Here is a 13,859-nt window from a genome sequence, read left to right as displayed (position 1 = left end):
ATCTTCAAGAATCAGGGCTACTGGATTACAGTTCAACAGTTTCGGATACTTTCTTCTAGCTATTCTAATACACTAAAAACTAAAAAGAGATATCTATATAGCATAAGAATAACCTCCAGAATGACCTCTTATCTCTATTTGAAATCTCTCAGCCACTGAAACTTTATTTTGTTAATTTCCCTTCCCCCTTTTGGTCCAAGAAAGCTTTCTCAACCCCATGATGCCAGGGTCAGACTCATCCCCTGGAGTCACGTCCCATGTTGCCAGGGAGATTTATACCCCTGGGAGTCATGGCCCATGTAGTGGGGAGGGCAATGACTTGGGAATAAGTGATGTTTATATTCCACATATCACTGCAGAATTGGCTTAGAGAGAGAGGCCACATCTGAGTGACAAAAGAGATTCTCTGGGGATGACTCTTAGGCATAATTACAAGTAGGCTTAGCTTCTCCTTTTCAGGAATAAGTTTCATAAGGGCAAGCCCCAAGATTGAGGGCTTGGCCTATTAAATTGGTAGTCCCCAATGCTTGCAAGAATATCAGGAATTCCCCAGGTAGGGAAGTTTAATATTTCCATATTTTCCCCCAGTTCCTCAAGGGGGCTTTGCAAATACTTATTTATTCTCTGCCCACATCACTCTGGGATGTATTGGGGCATCACACTAACCTGTACAAACCAACCAGAACTCACTCCCTATTCAAGGTTCCATGTAATAATGTTGTTTGAATAAACTGATGATACAAGTTAAATTAGATAATGTGCTACAGAAAATATAAATTTTGCATCAAGTATCATCTCTTCCTTTGGTTTCACACAGAAGTTGAAATTTTAAAACACCGTCAATATCATCCTTTACCCTTTAATCTGATCTGCCTTAGTCCTAACCATGTCAGCTTCATTTATATCTCTAATTGGAGCCTGGTCTCTTTTTCAGCTTTTTAAACAGTTGCTCTATGGGGTAATGCTGACTTTCATAGCTACAGAACTCTAGCTCTGAGTTTCAGGTGTCACACAGATACCTGAAGTTCCAGGGAATGACCAGGTTGTACACAAAGAGCTCAGCTTTTCAGAATTTAGGAATAGCCATAACAACTCAGGAATAGATGTAACTGCTGTATTTTTTCCAAGAGATGATGGTATATAAACACTACTTATTCCCAAGTCATTGGCCATTAAGCAATGGCTCTTTTTCTCCATTACTTGCAACAATATAAGAAAAATGTTATTGCTTTTCCCCTACATACGTATTTCCCAAGAAGGTAACTCCCTTCCAGATTGACTTGCACTTTGGGTGCCTTTTCACTTCTTTTATTTTTTCTGTATAGAAATATATTTTATTGATTGAGTTCATTTAATTATGTTTATTCTTTAACTTCAGAAAGTTATTTCTCTACATTTATTTGAGAAAAAGTAAGAATAGAAAGATGTTGAATGTTTTTCTTCATCGTTATCCAAAGAAATATGAAAAGCTCCCTTATTCCCCATCCCTGTTCTACTTTCCATATTTTTTCCTCTAACTTTACCTAGTTGCCTGAGTTTGGCAGCAATCTTTTACATGAGTGTTGGCATTGATGCTACTGCATCTTATCTGTGGAACACAAAATAGTGGTGTAGAAATGGAACCATCTGTCTATAAAGTATTCCAGAGAAACAAAGTCACTATTCACCTCATGGCAAAGCAGGTATGCAGAAAGTTATTCTACCATTGTTATGATGCAGGTTCTATGTGAGTAAGGAATAAGCTCATTCTCCATTATGCGAGTGAGGAAAAATTGAGTTCAGTAAACCAAATTGGAATAGTAATTAATGAATTTATATTTTTGGTGAATAATACCATAAGGTATTATTATACAAGGAAGGGTGCTAATTCATTACTCTTTTCCTCAAATTTATTCTATCCTAGCCTATCTTATTCATTGCCTACCTATAATATATAGTAAATTCCTTCAAACCTTTCATCTCTCAACATAAAACTGATATATGTTAAATGCATGGAAAACTCAGAAGAGAAAAGAAAAAAAGACATCCATAATCTTACCACTCAGATATAATGACTTGGCTGTCTTGTCTTATATTTAAGGTAATATGTGGTCTAATCTTTTCTTAATTCTGATTATGAAAAAGAATACATGTTCAATGTAAAATATATAGAAAAGTCAGGAAGGCACCTGTGCCTGTTTGAATGTATTATGTCCCCCAGAAAAAGCCATGTTCTTTGATGCAATCTTGTGGGGCAGACATAATAGTGTCCTAAGGGCCTTTCTGGCAGCCCTTTCCTCTGCTTTTGCTGCTGAGTTTGCAAATACCAAACATGTTGGAACGGCTTTTTAAATGGATAAGGGGAAGATTCTGGAAGAATTGTGAGGAGCTTGATAGAAAAGGCCAAAACTGCTTTAAAGAGACTCTTTATGGAAATATGGACTCTAAAGATACTTCTGATGAGGACTTGAGCAGAAATGATGAATGTGTCGTTGCAAACTGGAAGAAAGGCGACCTTGTTTTAAAGTGGCAGAGAATTTGGCAAAATTGAATACTCGTGTCAGATGGAAGGAAGAATTTGAAAGTGACAACCTGGAATACTTAGCTGAGGAGATCTCCAGACTGCATGTGGAGGAGGTACCCTGGCTTCTTCTTTGCAGCTTATAGTAAAATGCGAGCAGAGAGAGAGAAACTTAGAACTGAACTCTTGGGTTCAAAGAAACCAGAAGCTGATGGCTTGGAAAATTATGAGCTTCCAGGGGGTGGAATCCCAGAAGCTACAGCCCAATGTGAGGATATAACCAAACATGGAACCCAGCCGCCATTTCACTACAAGCCAAGATTGGACATGGAATTATCCCGAAAGGATTTGTGGAAAGTCGTATTGTCTGATGGCTTTGACCCCTGCATCCTTCATGCGAAGCCAACAGAATTTTTGTGAGATCTTTACAGACAGAGCCGTTGCCATTCTGGACTGGAGGAGACAGACAAGGAACAAACTGAAGGAAAAATTTCTTCAAAGACAGAGCCATGGAGGTTGAGGTCTGGAGTCAAGAGGTCTCGGGCTGGGAGAGCAGAGCAGCCCACACACATGGAAAGGGTGAGTCTGCCCTGGAGGTCGAGGGCGGGCCTTCCACCTCGATGCTCTGGAAAAGTTTTGCCACCTCAGGTCCCAAAGAGAGTGGAGCACATTTCCAGGGAATTGGGGAGAGCCTGGCTGCCACCACACTGTTCTGAAGGGGTTGAGCATGTGTCCCGGAGATGGAAAGGAATCCGGGAGCTGCCCCGATGTTTGAGGAGGGTGGGGCCGAGAAGGTGGTCTCCCCATTGTGTGGATATGTTGGAGCATTCACCTAAGCATTTGGAGAGGAAAGGGCTGCCAGAAAGGCCCTCAGGAAGGGTTAGACTCCCATTCTCTCAAGCCCCAAGGTTGTTCTGTAAATGACTCTCAGACTTTGAAATCTAATGGAGTTTGTCCTGCAGGTTTTAGGAACTGTTTTGGTCCTGTTAACCCTGTTTTCCTTACTGTTTCTCCTTATGGCAGTGGGAATGTTTATCCTATGAATGTCTCTCCTTTGTATATTGGGAGCACATAATTTGTTCTAAGTTCACAGATCTACAGCTAAAGGAAAATTATGCCTTAGGACTGGCCACGCCTATATTTGATTTTGATGGGATCTTGTACTTAACTATTGTTACTGAAATGATTTAAGTTTTTGTGATATTGTGATGGAATGAATGTATTTTGTATTTGGAAAGAATATGTTTTTCTCGGGTCCAGGGGGTGGAATGTGCCGGTTTGAATGTATTATGTCCCCCAGAAAAAGCCATATTCTTTGATGCAATCTTGTGGGGCAGACATAATAGTGGGGATTAAGTTGGAACGTTTGGATTAGGTTGTTTGCATGGAGATGCGCCCCACCCAACTGTAGATGATAACTGATGGGATATTTCCATGGAGGCGTGGCCCCACCCATTCAGGGTGGGCCTTGATCAGTGGAGCCATATAAATGAGCTGACTCAAAGAGAAGGAACTCAGTGCAGCTGTGAGTGACATTTTTGAAGAGGAGCAAGCTTGCTAGAGAGGAATGTCCTGGGAGAAAGCCATTTTGAAACCAGAACTTTGGAGCAGACGCCAGCCACATGCCTTCCCAGCTAAAAGAGGTTTTCCGGACGCCATTGGCCATCCTCCAGTGAAGGTACCTGATTACTGATGTGTTACCTTGGACACTTTATGGCCTTAAGACTGTAACTGTGTAGCCAAATAACCCCCCTTTTTATAAAAGCCAATCCATCTCTGGTGTTTTGCATTCTGCGGCATTAGCAAACTAGAACAGCACCCAACACCTTCAGCTAGTCAATATCTTGGCCCAGTGTACAGAAATGTGTATGTTGATACAAACTAAACATAGGTAAAGATGTTACATAAATTTTGAAACCTGTTTTTTCCCTATTGCCCATTATCAAATTTTTTTCTATGTTATTTCTAATGATTACATGGTATTCTCCCATATTGTTTTGACAAGATTTATTTAACCATTCCTTGATCATTGGCTGTTTAGACTACTTAGGATGCTGCCTTTTTTTTTTTGACTATCATGAACAACTCTCCAATATCCTTGTAAATAATTCATCAGTATTTCCTTGGGAAATTATAAATTCATTTACAAATTCCCAAAAGTAGAATGACTGGTCAAAGGTATTTACATTTTAGGGCTTTTGATAAGCTTTTCTTCAAAAAGGTTATACAAATTATGGCTTCTATTTATAATCATCTGAAGGATTATGAATGTATCTGAGGTAAATATTTTTCTTACGTTTTTACTCAAAGATCAGGCCTTTTTGAACAGTCTTAACTCTTTTGTGCATGTATTTATTTCTTTTCTTTTTATTATGGAAAATTTCAAGCACATACTAAAGAAGAGAAAATAGTAGAATGAACCTTCATGTAGCATCATATAAGTTTAATAACCATTGGTTACCTGCCATTCTTGTTTTTACTATTGTCTTACAGGCAATCCTTTTTTTTTTTTTTTTAATTAATGAAGTTGTGGATTTACAGAACCATCATGCATTAAATACAGGATTCCCATATACTACCCTATTAGTAACACCTTGCATTGGTGTGGAATATTTGTTACAATTGATGAAAGCAAATTTTTATAATTCTATTAATTATAGTCCATGGTTTAACATGGTTCACTGTTCGTATTGTGCAGTTCTATGGATTTTTTCTTTTTAATTTTTACTCTATTACCAGATATACAACCTAACATTTTCCTATTTAATGACATTCAGATATATATTTCAGTGCTGTTAATTATACTCATAATGTTGTGCTAACAACCCTTCTTTTTTTTGTGGAGTTTTAAAAACAAATTCCAGACATCATCATACCATTTACATATGTCTCTAAAATTCTTCAAAATTGTTAGAATCTTCATTGTGTACTTATGGCTCAATAGAACATAGACCATTTTAAGTTATTTATTTAATTACTTTTCTGCTTAGAGAAAGTAAGAGTTAGTATTTATAAGTATTTACCAAAAGAGTCTGAGAGACAGTGTGGTGAAGAACTGAAAAGTCTGAGCAGGTAGATTAATAGGGAAGAAGTATACATTTCTATATGTTTCTATCACAATAATAACTTGAGTATTTGTTGAATAAATGAATAAATTTGGAGTGCTATTTGTGAAGCCCTAGAATATTAAATATAACTGTATGTAAATGCAAGTACAATAACATTCCAAATAAAAATACCGTTTTTGAGTTATTCCTTCCCATTAGCCATTTGGATTACTGCTTTCCATTAACAAAGGTAATCTAGTATTGATTATATTTGAAATTATTTTAAAAATTCAAGTATTTCATTCATTTATTCATTCAAGAGATATTTATTCAGCACTTGCTAAACTTCTTAGGACTAGGAATTGTTCCAGGTGCTGGGAATACAGCAGTGAACAAAGCAAACAAAAAACCCTGTCCTTATGGAACTTGCCTTCTAGTGGGAGAAATAGAAACTATCTATATAAGTAAATAATATATATGTTATTTATTTGTATGTTAAATGGTGCTAAAGAGAAAAATAAAGCAGAAGAGGAGAATAAGAAGTGGTGATGGCCAAGGCAGTTGGGTGGTTTGCATTTTAGATAGAGTGACAGAGAAGTCCTCACTGAGAAGATGTCTCTGAAAGAAGTTAGGGAGTAAATCCATAATATCTGGGGAAAGACATTCCTGCCAGTGGGAACTATAAAAACAAATAAATGCCTTGATGTGGGAGCATGCCTGGAATATTAAAAACAAAAAAACAAAAACAAACAAAACACACAAATAAACAAAAAACAGCTAGGAAACCAGAATGGTTGGTGCAGAGTGATGGAAGGGGATTGCAATATTAACTAATGAGGTCAGTCAGATAATGATGGATGTGTATGTATTATATAGGCTCTTAAAGGTTATTGAAGAATTTTGGTTTTTATTCTGAGATGGGAAGCCATATAAGGTTTTGTGTAGAAGAATAACATGATATGACATGTTTTGATAGGCTCATTCTGGCTACTGTATAAAGGCTAGACAGTAGGAGTGTATAGGCATAAACAGGGATACCAGTTAGGAAGCTGTCCCGATAATTTAACTGAGAAATGATGGTTTGGACCAGATGGGGAGGGGAGGTAGTAATAAGTGGCCTGAGCCAATAATGTTTGCTGACTGATTGGATATAAGGTGTAAGAGAGCAGAATCAAAGATGTCTCCACGGGTTTTGACTCGAGTAAATGGAAGAAGGGCTTGTATTTACTGAGATAAGAAAGAATGCTAGAGAAGAGTTGAGTTGGGAGGAGGAAGGATATTAGGAACTCACCTTGGGACTTTTAAGTTTGAGATGCCTATTAGCCATCCAAATTAAAATTTTGTGTTTGAAGTTGGCTTTAAAAGTCAAAGTTCTGGTCTGAAGATACATATTTGGACATTGTCAGCCTATAGCTTATATAGCAATGAGTCTGGATGGGATCACCATGAGACTGAGTACAGAAAGAGAAGAGAAAAGGTCCAAGACTGAACCCCAAGAAGGCATGTGATATGGGAGAGTGTAGTGTTCTGGAAACCAGGGGAAGAATTTCAAGGAAGAGAGTGATTAACTATGTCAAAAGCTGCTGATAGCTCAAGTAAGATGGAGTCTGAGAATTAATCATTGAATTTAGCAGTGTGGAAGTCATTGATGACCTTGATAAGAACTGTTTTATTGATGGGAAGCTAAAAGCCTTATTGGAGTAGGTTCCAGAGAGAATTGAAAGAGTGGAAGGTAGAAGCAGAGGTGGCAAGAATAGGCTCCTTCAAGGAGGTTTTGGTGTAAAAAGCAGAAGGATCGGGTGGCTGCTAGAGGGAAAAGAGAATTATTTGGTTTCTTTTTAAGAAACAGAGAAGTAACATATTTGAATGTGAAAATACATGGAAATAATCTAGATAGGGAAGATTGGTGATGCAGGAGAGAGAGTGGGAGAATTGCTGTACGCCAGAGGGAATGAGATATAATTTATAATTTTATAAATTATAAAATATATAATTTATAATGGGGTTGGCCTTAGCTAGGAGCACAGTTCTTCCACAGTAACAGAAAGTGAAGAGAGTGGGCACAGTCGCTGTGTAGATGCAATAGTGGGAGCTCGTGGATATTCCCTTCTGCTTGCTCTGTCTTCCCAGGGAAATTGGAAACAAGGTTATCAAATGAGAATGGGTATAAAGAAGTAGTAGTAGTAGATATGAGGAGAAGGAGGGTGTGAAATAGTTTATCTAGGAGAGTGTGAGCGTGAATGGACTAAAGAAATGCATTATTTACCATATATCATTAAATGCTCTCTTGAGGTTACTGATCATAAATTTGAAGTGAGACCAGTTAGTGTTGTTCATGTTCAGCTGCTTGGGTGCTAGTATGGAGTAGGTGGAGGGTGGGATCTAAGCAGACTAGTGTGATGAAGTGAGGGTGGGTCAAGGGAATCAAGGATTCTTGCCTGGGAGTGATTATAATGGTTGATCATGGAACTTAAGTTGGGTAAGCAAGGTAATGAGGATATGGCTAGGGGATGACAGAGGGGAAACAGTGAAAGGTAGAAAGTAGTAGTACTAATGGATTTTAAGACTTGGTTGGGCAAAGGATAGTTGGAGTTGAAGTACTACACATAATGAAATCTAATGATATCTAGGATCTCTTCTAAGATTCTCTGATTATGAGGCATTGCCTGCAGTTTGGAGTTGTTATAACGAAATAATGTAGCAACTGTCAGGTTCTAGAAATAGTTTCAAGTGCACAGATTGGGAACTCCTTATACAGTAGCCAAATTTTAGTGTTCTTACCTACATTATGGGCTTTGGGAATCTAAAAGGACTTTTAACAGCACCAAAAAGAGATATTAGTTATGTTTAACTACAGGAAGTCTATTAAATATATGTTTTTAAAATTATTATTCTTTAAAGGCCTGTGTAAGTGTGTATAAGGAAGCTTGGTATAGCAGAGCACTTAGAATTCTGGCATTGCTGTTCATTAGCTGTATAACCTTGGATAAGTTAATTTAACCCCTCTATTCCTTAGTTTCCTCATCTATAAAGTAGGGATGATAATAATATATACTCAAGGAGTTGTTGTGAGGATTATATGAGATTATGTAAGTGAAACGCTTAAAATAGAGCCACATAGATAAAAAAAACTATGTAAATACTGCTATTGCTGCTGTTAGTAGTATGTTTTGAATTGGTTCTTGAGCCTTTTTTCCCTTTCACTTAACAAATTAAGAAAATCAGTTATGTTTATTTTGTATTTCAAAGATTATAGCAGAATATGGACATAACAGGCAAGGAAGTTTGCAATAAGTATTTGTCACTTTGTTTAAAATAAAGGCAAGGGGACTGGTTGAAGAAGATAGTAACTTTATGCACTTTTCATGCTGTTTTGTTTTGAACAATAGCAGAAAACAGAGAGAGGCATTCTGAATCATCTGACTGGATGAAGACTGTTCCAAGTTACAGCCAAACAAATAGTTCCATGGACTTTAGAAATTATATGATGAGAGATGAGAATCTGGAACCACTGCCCCAAAACTGGGAAATGGCCTATACTGACACGGGGATGATCTACTTCATTGAGTAAGCAAATGTCTGTGTCTCTTCTAATGTGCCCTGACACCAGGAGGTTTGTCTTTTTTGTTGTGTTGTTAACCTTTTTTTGGGACTATGCCTATTTTGCACGGCTTCCATTTCTTTTCTTTCCTTAAAAATATTTTTTCATACAAATTACAGTTGATTCTTAATGATTATTTTCTTGCATGCCATTTTATTATTATTTGACTTAGATAAAGGAATAGTGTATTTGGCCTCTGATTTTATAAAAGCAGGAAGATTAAAAACAAGTTTATCACTATAATGAAAAATGTAAGGAATAAAGGATGTTTTGCTTTGCCTTTTTTTTTTTTTTTTTTTTAACTTTTTTGGTAGATTGTCCAGTTTAATGAACATGTTCAAGATTACGGTTGTTTGGGAGAGGCATATATTTATTATCTGAACTAAATTTTTTTCAATCCTAAAGTTTGTGTTTGATGTATTGAATCAATATAGTTAATAATACATGAGGAATATCTTTGATACTTAGAGTGATTGGTGTGATAAAAATTCACATACACATACACACACAAAACTATTTTTATGGAAGAGCACTATTAATACAAGATTTATAGAGATACTGATTACCACATGTGTTAGATGAGCGTAAAATTGTGTGTTGTTTGCACCAAAGAATAATATTATATAAATAATTTATTGGAAGTTTCAGTTTGAAGAATTTGTGTATTCTTATGTAGCCGTTATTCTCATCTTAAAATAATTTTCTCAGAGGTAGAATATTAATATAATCAAGTTACAGAATATAGCAATAATTAATCATTAAAATAGAATTGGGCACTACACTCAAAGAACATGGACTCAGAAATGAGTTAGGAGATTTAAATCTGTTACCTCAATTGGTCCTAATTCCATGTTTCTCATAGAGTGAGCATCTTACTGTACCAAGTGGGAACCTAGTGTTTAAAAGACATAGATAGTCATGTATATGATATTCTTTTTATCATATATGGTCATTATTCATTGCATTGTACATTTCCATAAACAGTAATGACCAGACCATATACAACAGACAAAACCAGGTATTTTCTTCTTTGTGCACAATTTGAGGAATTTTTCAAGGGTAATTTTGATATAAAACTTCACTTTCATGCTGACTTTAGAACTGAATCCCTAAGTAAGTTGTAGAGTCACTAGAAGTGACTAGAATATCTTTAAAAATGGCCTTATGAGACACTGAATCTGACAGCACTTTACCTTGCAAAAAGGAAAAGTTAGTCAATTATAGGGGGATAAAGGATTTACAAAAGAGCTGTCATTATAGTTGAATATTATTTGCTGCTAGATAAAGCTTTTGTGTTTGCTATAGCTAAACATGATTGCTCTGTGTTTCTGCTGCTTTTAAAACATGCAGTTGTAAGGATAGAATATTAATATAGTTCAATAGTCTTTAGCTATTATGTTTTGCATATAGCCCCTATGGATTTCTTTACCTTGAGAAATATTGAGTAAAATCTCAGAGGATTGTCCGCATCTGCTAATTTAGGAATAAAATTTTGGATCATTGAAATCAAAGTTAATCTTTCCTCAAGTTGGAATTTTGAGTTTCATTTAGCAAAATATTTCCATGATTTTGTTTTACTGACAATCTAATTGCTCCTAGGCATCTTTGGAGTCCTGATCCTTTTCATTTTGTTAAAATTGATATAACTGGTGTTAGCTTGGAGAGTTTAAATGCAGACTTTCTGGAAACAATTTTAATTTCTCCTACAGTGATTAGCCATTAGCGTACAAAAAAGTATTTCTACCATTGTATCTGGCAATGTGTAAGAAGTGATTGTGTAGCTGTATAAGTAGCTCAGGGGTTAGAAAAAGCATAGAAGATATGTTTAATTCTCTGAAGCCATTAACTTCATTACCTAGAGTAGTCAAGGTAGAGATTAGTAAATTCATCTCAAATTAAAGGCAGCAAGGAAACTTAACTTGTTCACATTGTTTTTCTCACACTACATGGATAATAACTTTATTTTTTGTTGCCTTCCTGTATATGTTCTTTCATGTTGTTTTCTTTAATACCCTCATATTTTCAACTAACACTGTCTAGTCAACAGTGTGACAGTTTTGTTTTAACATTGTATCTATTTCATGATGACCTGGTCTGAAGTTAGCTGACCATGACCTGTAATTAATTAAACAGACATTGCTTTCTGAAAGCATCTTTGGCTTACTTCATAAAAAACGGGGTGTGGAGGTAGAGGATGTTTAATTCTCTTTGTTCTACTGGTTTGTTTTTTTTTTTCCTATAAAATATATGGTCCATGCTGATGAGACCTTAGTGTTGTAGAGTCAAAGTTAATTATACCCATCATTTTTGTTTGCATGTTGCAGAAACAGCCACTTTAAAACTTTTTGTTTTATCCTATTTTATTTTGAAGTGATTTCTTTAAAATAATGTTCTGTGAGGGCGGGGGCTCTATCTAATTTTTCATGTCTCTATCACTGGCCCTCACCAGAGTGCCTGTACATTAAAGTCACTCGAAAACTACAGTATCTTTTGAAAAGAGAGAGGAAGGAATCCAGCAAGCAAAGCAAGCAAGGTTTTCAATGCAGCTTTTTCAGCTGGTTAGTACACAGTGTGTGGTTATGTGCCTACCCTTTGAAACATTTTGACTGCTTAAATAAGTGTCTGTTATTCTGTACTTGGCATTTTATCCCTTCTTTAGAGCCTTCATTTCAAATTAGTGCCTCTAGCGTTACCTTTCCTTTATGGCAGTTTTGAAGTAACAGAACTGAGAACAATAGGATTATTGAATCTGAGGTACACAAATGGAGCCTGTAGAAGATGAATGTTCAAACATGTATACCTTCTAGTCACTTGTAATCTTTGCTTTTGAAATACTTTTCTCCCTCTTTATTTTGCCGTTTCTAATTGATATCTTTATTCTACAGTCATAATACCAAGACAACCACCTGGTTGGATCCTCGTCTTTGTAAGAAAGCCAAAGCTCCCGAAGACTGTGAAGACGGAGGTGGGAATTCAGGACCCTTTTATACCATACTTATTCTCTTAATTCCTTCTTACTCTTCATGCTTAGATAACAAGTTTTCCAAACCCCAAATAAGCCATAACATACATTAGCACATAAGCAGTGGGTGATTATCATTATCAACTGACTATGGCAATTATATCTTTGCATCTAATTGTGTAAGACAGATTTCATTGCTCTCCTTTTATAGATTATACAATTAAATTCAACTTTTTAAAAAGCCATCTTAATAAAAATAAATGTGCCCATTCTTTGACATATGTTCTAAAAACAAATTTTTAGAATTCTAAATAAATGTTTTAATAAATTGGGCACATTTTCAATCACAGGATAGCTCTTTAAATCTTTTGAACCTTCAAAAATATATTTAATTCAGTATACATTAGGATAGGTATGCTGGTATCTATAATCAATCCTTAACTATTTGGCACTACAGCAGAAATTAAGTGAAAGTCTGTAACATAACCCCACACAAAATTTTTGCTTGGTGGAAAAATGATTTCTTTAAGGATTGTCAGTTAATAAGCTTGTCTGTCTTATATACTACAGGTTCTTCTTAATATTATATCTTGCAAATAAGTATAGAATTTACTTCACCCCAAACACTTTGTTGTGCCTTCTTGAACATGGGGTACTGGTGAATAAAATTTGCATGTATTTTGATTCACCTGTCAAAAACTGTTTACTTCGGTTTAAAAAAAAAAAAAAAGAGTGGCTTAGAGTGAGGTTCAAGATACTCCTTCTTGTAATGAATTCCAGTTTATTAGTAAAAGTTAAGCAGTATTAAGACAAACAGCCCAATTTAAAAATGGGTATACGACTTGGATAGACATTTCTCCAAAGAAGATATGCAGGTGGCCAATAAAGTGCACGTAAAGATGCCTAACATCATTAGCCACTAGGGAAATGCAAATCAAAACCACAATGAGATACTATTACACATCCACTGGAATGGTTTCTATTAAAAAAAAAAACAAACGGGAACTAATGTTGACAAGGATGTGAAGAAATAACACTCGTTTGTTGTTAGTGGGAATGCAAAATGGTGCAGCTGCTGCGGAAACAGTTTGGCAGTTCCTCAGAAAGTTGAATATAGAATTATATGACCCAGTGTCACAGCCTGAGGGGGCTTTGCCAGTCAAAAGACCAAGAAGACGCCGAGCATTTTCTGAAACATGAACTTTATTTGGGGCTTACTCACAGGGAGGCAGAAATCAAACAGCTTTTTTCTCACCAGGCGGGTACCACTTTCTCAGGGAAGTTGGCTGTGCGATTGAAAGAGGACAGCAACCAGTTGTAAGGGTTTAAGACAAAGACATTCCTAAGGGTAGAAGAGCATCCTGTGACATGGGGGTGGTGCGGGAAGGAAAGAATTATAGGATGGGGCTTTGTAAATAACTGGAAGAGTGATAATGCTTGGGGACCCGGAAGCAGGTAGACTGCTTCTTGCTCTTTCATGAGACCAAGAGTTTCTCACTTCCTGCTTACTTCCCTTTTAAAATTATTTACAATTTACCCTTTCTCTCTTAACTGGCTTATAAAGATGGTAGGTTAAACATTAGCTGCCTAGGTCACGCAGACTGCTGGGCACCAAGGTCCGCAGGCCTGTTTTGTTCAGGCTGGGGCCTGCCACACCCAGAAATTCCACTTCTAGGAATAAACCCAAAAGAATTGAAAGCAGGGACTTGAACAGGTATTTGCACACTGATGTTCATTACGGCATTATTT

At 36.4% G+C, this 13,859-nt stretch overlaps 1 protein-coding gene across 4 annotated transcripts in view; it reads left to right on the top strand.

Moving 5' to 3' along the window:
* The window catches only part of MAGI3 (membrane associated guanylate kinase, WW and PDZ domain containing 3), a 294,015-nt gene that overhangs the window by 210,856 nt on the left and 69,300 nt on the right, over positions 1–13,859 (top strand). For 2 of the 4 annotated variants that reach the window (XM_037826333.1, XM_037826335.1), the window contains exons 5-6: positions 8,940–9,114; positions 12,034–12,113. In XM_037826333.1, coding sequence (XP_037682261.1) covers positions 8,940–9,114; positions 12,034–12,113 — 255 coding nt within the window. Of the gene's footprint in view, positions 1–8,936; positions 9,115–12,033; positions 12,114–13,859 lie in introns of all 4 variants that reach the window. The other 2 variants (XM_037826332.1, XM_037826334.1) reach the window with 1 other exon arrangement.

Source organism: Choloepus didactylus, chromosome 2, assembly GCF_015220235.1.
Source record: "Choloepus didactylus isolate mChoDid1 chromosome 2, mChoDid1.pri, whole genome shotgun sequence".
Taxonomy (NCBI): Eukaryota; Metazoa; Chordata; class Mammalia; order Pilosa; family Megalonychidae; genus Choloepus; species Choloepus didactylus.
This window is presented reverse-complemented; position numbering and strand designations above follow the sequence as displayed.